Here is a 5,078-nt window from a genome sequence, read left to right on the forward strand (position 1 = left end):
AGGAGGAGGGAGGAGGGAGGAGGGAGGAGGGAGGAGGGAGGGAGGAAACCTGGTCGAAGGCAACGGAGTAGATTGTTCCCGCATGCCCCGGAAAGTCTTTGACGAACGAGCCATCGCTCTCACGCCAGAGCTTGAGAAGCTTATCCTGCCAGTAGAGAATAAGGGAAGGGGCGGGACAGATCAAAGGAGGAAGGGAAAGAGCAGAAACAGGTGAAGATCAATGGGAAGAGCAGGAGGAGGAGCAGGTGGTGGAGCAGGAGCAGGAGCAGGAGCAGGAGCAGGAGCAGGAGCAGGAGCAGGAGCAGGAGCAGGAGCAGGAGCAGGAGCAGGAGCAGGAGGTGGTGGAAAAGCACAACAATACATTCACATGTATCAATGAGCATCTCCATTGCCTACCTGCCCTCCAGTGATGATCCACTCGGTCTTGGTATGGAAGGCAGCTCCCCACACAAGCTTGGAGTGCCCCTGCTTCCTCCTTCATCTCCACCTCTCCCTCCTCCCTCCCACCTTCAAGACGGCCACGCTCTCTCCCGTCTTTGGATTCCATAATCGCAGAGTTTTGTCCTGGTCAGAGAGTTAGGAAGGCAGAGAAAAAGGGAGAGAGGGAGGAGGAACATGGAGAGAAGAGGGAAAGAGGGAGGGAGAGCAGAGCAGAGGGAGAAAGGAGGAGGAGGAGGTGAAGGTGGAAAGGGAGAGAGAGGAGGAGGAAGAAAGGGAGAGAGGAGAAGGACGAGGACGAGGACAAGGCTCAGGCACTCCAAAGGTTCAGCCTGCATGAAAATCCTGACCTGGGACGCAGTCAGGACGAGCTCGCCGTTGGGGTTGTAGCAGCACAGCACGACTGGCCCCTGCCCGACAGCTGAGACGCGCAAGAGACTTTGAGTCACCTTAGGCACCTTGTGCCCTCGAAGCTCCTTCAGGTGCTTTTCCTTGCTCACCCTCCACACCCGAGCTGTCAAGTCGTGCGACCCTTTGCCGCAGTCACCGACCCATGGCAGCGCTGGGAGGGAGGCAGGGCTGACCTGATACAATGAGATCGCCGTTCATCGGGTTGAAGGACAGGCTGTTCGAGCTCAGCTGCTGCGTGCGGGAGGGGGAGGACCACGGTACCTGGAGACTTGCTCGGCATGCCCTTGGAGTGTCTTGATACAGTCACCCTGCTTGCCTGTTACTCGACGAGGGAGAGGAGGGATGTGAAGGAGGAGGAGGAAGGATGGGGAGGGAGAGAGGGAGGTGAAGGAGGTGAAGGAGGGAGGGAAGAGAGAGAGGGAGGGGAGGAGAGATGAAGGATCACCTCGAAAGCTTTCCAGATTCGAAGGACATTGTCTGTCGAACCTGTTGCAAGCAGGTCCTCGAATCCTGCGATGCGCTATGTTAGAACCTCATTTCATAGCAACCCAGACGTTCACCGGAGGGCTGAAATTGACAGCAGGTGATGGCTGGCCCGAGCTCAATCACCTTGGCGCATCGATACTGTAAAATCAAAGTTACGGTGAAGTTGAAGTATGAACGATGGAGACGGAGATGGAGACGGATGATGATGGTGATGGTGGTGATGGTGATGGTGGTAGTAGTAGTGATGACGGTGGAGGAGGATCAGAGGAAGAGGAGGAACAGCAGCTCTCGAACCGAGTCTCCCACGAATCTCCAGAGCCGAATATCTCCATCCTCGCCTGTTCTCGTCCAATCCTCGTCACCTTCACAGCGCATGCTGATGACAACCGACTTACCCCCCGTGCAGATGCTTCTCCCATCAGCATCAAACGCGCAGCACGTGACAGGTCCTGGAGGAGATCGTTACACCTTCCCCTGCTGCTCTGTTACCGCACCGGTATGGCCTGACAGCGTCTGGAAGCAAGGGATCTGGAGGCGGTACAGGTGTGACATGGTCAACGCCTCATGCTTCTAACCTGACGATGCTGATATCATGGTTGGTACAAGGGCAAATCAAGGAGACACAGCATGGTACAAGGGCAAATCAAGGAGACACAGCATCAAGGAGACACAGCATGGTACAAGGGCAAATCAAGGAGACACAGCATCAAGGAGACACAGCATGGTACAAGGGCAAATCAAGGAGACACAGCATCAAGGAGACACAGCATCAAGGAGACACAGGATCGTTCACAGCATCAAGGAGACACAGCATCAAGGAGACACAGGATCGTTCTATCTTGACACTTGGCCCTCCGCTGATCCTACTGCACCTGCGGCTGTGCTTGCACTTTGTGCTCCTTTAATCTGTCGTCTAATGACCTTTGCAGGGTCAAGTTGTCCCTCTCCTTCCTCTCCTTCCTCTCCTTCCATTGCTTCGATCATCCAACCGCCTCCTCCATCTCGTCCTCGTCCTCGTCCTCCTCCTCGTCCTCGTCCTCCTCCTCGTCCTCCTCCTCCTCCTCCTCCTTTGTCCCGACATCTCTTCATCGGGAGCACTGAAGGTTCGATGAACCCTCATACCGCACACGTGATGTTGCCGCTGGGGCCCGGCGGACGGGCTGAGTCACTCCCGGGAGTCCGGCCCGGCTGGCAGGACTCAGTCCGATCACCTTCGCAGGCCGCCCAGGCCGACCCAGTACAACGGCCGGGCGGCACTGCTGGGCCGCCGAGACCGCTGAGAACCGGCCCGGCCGCGCCCGGCCCGGCGGCCGTCCAGGCTCACTCGGACCTTCGAGTCGGGACTCCGAACGCCTTCGGAAATTCGTCATTACTCTTTAATTCATAAATTCTATCCTAGTATTCTTATGATAGCGCAGGGTAGTGGGCCCGAGCATGTGTTGGCAAGTTTACGTCGAGTCGAGGTACCTGCGCAGCTCTTCCTGTTCAGCAGCTGTCCCACGTGACCGCCTTCCCCAGCTCAGCCTCACCTGTTGAGCGCCTCGTCCACCAGACTCTCTCCTTCGGCTTCGAGCCTCCCTGGAGTTACACCTGGAAGATCCAGCATCTCAGGTGGAGGGAGGCAAGGAAGGAGAGGATAGCACAGCACCAGCTGCGATGACCCCATGCGTGTGTTCTCCTAGTCCTGCTCCTCCTCCGTCACTCTCTTCTCCTTTCCTCTGCTCGCTCCTCTCGCTCCTGCTCTCCTTCCTTCTCTCTCCTCTCTCGCCGCCTCCGATACCTGCCTTGCAGTCAGTGGAAACAGCCACACGAGGAGGAGGGGAGTTACTGCTTTCTGGATTCACTCCCTCCATGTGCAGCTCCTTCTTTGCATGCCTGGCTGCCTGTGAGCTTCTAGATAGGAGGAGGAGGAGGAGGAGGAGGAGGAGGAGGAGGAGGAGGAGGAGGAGGAGGAGGAGGAGGACCTTTCCCTAACTTGCTCCCCTTCCCGGTTCCTGCAGAAGGCGCATGTGCATCAGTGACAAGAGCGCGCACAGGTTCATCGTCCTACTCCTTCTCCCGCCCTCTCTCTTCCTTCTTCCGCTCCCTCGCTGTCAGGGGCTCAGCAGCAACCGAGTCAACATCATCATACTCGACCTGCTCCCCTCTGCGCGTCCTCCCTTGTCGTCCCTCCTGCCTCGTCGTGCCTCCACGTCTCTGTCCTGCGATGGGATCAGCAGGGAGAGATACTCGTTTCTCCCCCTCCTGGCATTACGGAGGAGGGGGCAGAGGCGGAGGGGCGAGGAGAGTCCAATCGCACTGCAAGCCTGAAGAGAGATGAAAAGATGAGGCAGGAGAAAGAGAGAAGAGCAGGGGAGCAGATGAAGAGGAGGAGATTGTACACGAGAGAAATCAGTTGGGAGGTTCAATCCTGCTATACACCAACCGTAGATTGCGGCGAGGATGCTTGGGAGGGCGATGGTCATATGGACGAGGATCTCAAATATGATCTTGATTCCCCTGTGATGCTTTTTCAGCTTGTAACTTATCTCATCTCATCTCATCTCATCTCATCTCATCTCATCTCATCTCATCTCATCTCGTCTCGTCTCGTCTCGTCTCGTCTCGTCTCATCTTATCTCATCTCCCTCCGTCCTCCCTGCCTCAGCCTCCTTCCTGTCTTTCATCGCTTCCCATTCGCCCTCCCTCCTCCCCTTTGTCGACACCTAGCGATGCTGTCGATGCCGCATCTCCTTCGATCAACGACCAAGTACGTGCCTGCCACACTGTGAGGAGGAGGCGAGAGGAAGAAGAAATGGACCAGTTGAGTTGCTGCAGTCGAAAGTCGAGCAAGGACTCGTTCAGGCAGGACATACAAGGCAAGAGCTACCCTGACCTTAAGAGTGACGCGACGGGACCTAGCGTCTGCGAGTGATTCAGAGGAGGAGTCCATCAGAGCATGCTTACTTACCAGCACGCTCCTCTCGTTCTCTTCACTGACACTGATAGAGGGGAAGCAAATTGATTCTCATCGACCAACGGCCACTCGAGCACAGCACTACCTGCATTCCTCCACTCCGAACGTCGACAATGCTGAAGCGAGCATCGTTGAAAGAAACACAACCTGCGCAATCGATGAGTCTGCAGGGTGACAGCAACTTGCACTCACGGAGCAGATGAGGTAGACAAGAATAGAAGAGCGCAAGTTCGGTTGTTCTGCAAGTCCAGACCCGTCAGGAGCAGCACGGGCTTCCTCGCATCCTTACCTTGCTGTCTCCCGATTTGCAAGGACAGAGCAAAGAGCATCCAGTATAGGAGGAAGAGAAAGACAGTTCTAGTTCCTGCCACCCCGCTGACCGCAAGCTGTCAGTCTTGCTCCTTCCCTGGTTGCTCTTCTTCTGCATGAACCTTGTGCCGCCGGCTGCGCCAGACAACTCGACGATGAGAAAGATGAGAACGCCAAATAGCTGTGCTCGCACTCTCAGAGTAAAGAAGCCCTCTGTCACTCCTTCACCTGCACTGCTGTAGAGAATGGCAAGAGAGCGCACAGTCGGGTCTTCAGCTTGTTGGGGACCATGTAGCTGCACAAGGATGAGAGTGGTTGGCAAGGAGGAGGAGGAGGAGGAGGAGGAGGAGGAGGAGGAGGAGGAGGAAACGGGGGAGGAGGAGAAAGGACCTGAGATCGTCGCAGGGTTGCCATTGGGTGAGAAGAGAGAAATAGACTTGGAAGAGGCTGCAGATAAGGTTGCTGAGAAGAGAGCGAA

The 5,078-nt window shown here is 56.2% G+C and overlaps 2 protein-coding genes across 2 annotated transcripts; both read right to left on the reverse strand.

Annotated features, from left to right (window-relative positions):
- Positions 1-372: 372 nt before the first annotated feature.
- Positions 373-1,887, reverse strand: GUITHDRAFT_108433 (hypothetical protein; the record flags this gene model as incomplete). The annotated part of the gene is made up of 11 exons (XM_005832483.1): positions 373-465; positions 508-564; positions 789-848; positions 897-970; positions 1,023-1,063; positions 1,111-1,157; positions 1,295-1,359; positions 1,410-1,473; positions 1,630-1,673; positions 1,731-1,784; positions 1,830-1,887. The coding sequence occupies 11 exons, from the start codon at positions 1,885-1,887 to the stop codon at positions 373-375; spliced, it is 657 nt and encodes a 218-aa protein (XP_005832540.1).
- An 838-nt stretch (positions 1,888-2,725) lies between these two features.
- GUITHDRAFT_138790 (hypothetical protein) lies at positions 2,726-4,891 on the reverse strand (the record flags this gene model as incomplete). The annotated part of the gene is made up of 11 exons (XM_005832484.1): positions 2,726-2,816; positions 2,865-2,925; positions 2,984-3,115; positions 3,300-3,329; positions 3,472-3,536; positions 3,757-3,834; positions 4,211-4,239; positions 4,377-4,438; positions 4,581-4,666; positions 4,723-4,781; positions 4,829-4,891. The coding sequence occupies 11 exons, from the start codon at positions 4,889-4,891 to the stop codon at positions 2,726-2,728; spliced, it is 756 nt and encodes a 251-aa protein (XP_005832541.1).
- Between the last annotated feature and the right edge of the window lie 187 nt (positions 4,892-5,078).

The sequence above is a fragment of the Guillardia theta genome (assembly GCF_000315625.1).
Source record: "Guillardia theta CCMP2712 unplaced genomic scaffold GUITHscaffold_34, whole genome shotgun sequence".
NCBI classification, from domain to species: domain Eukaryota; class Cryptophyceae; order Pyrenomonadales; family Geminigeraceae; genus Guillardia; species Guillardia theta.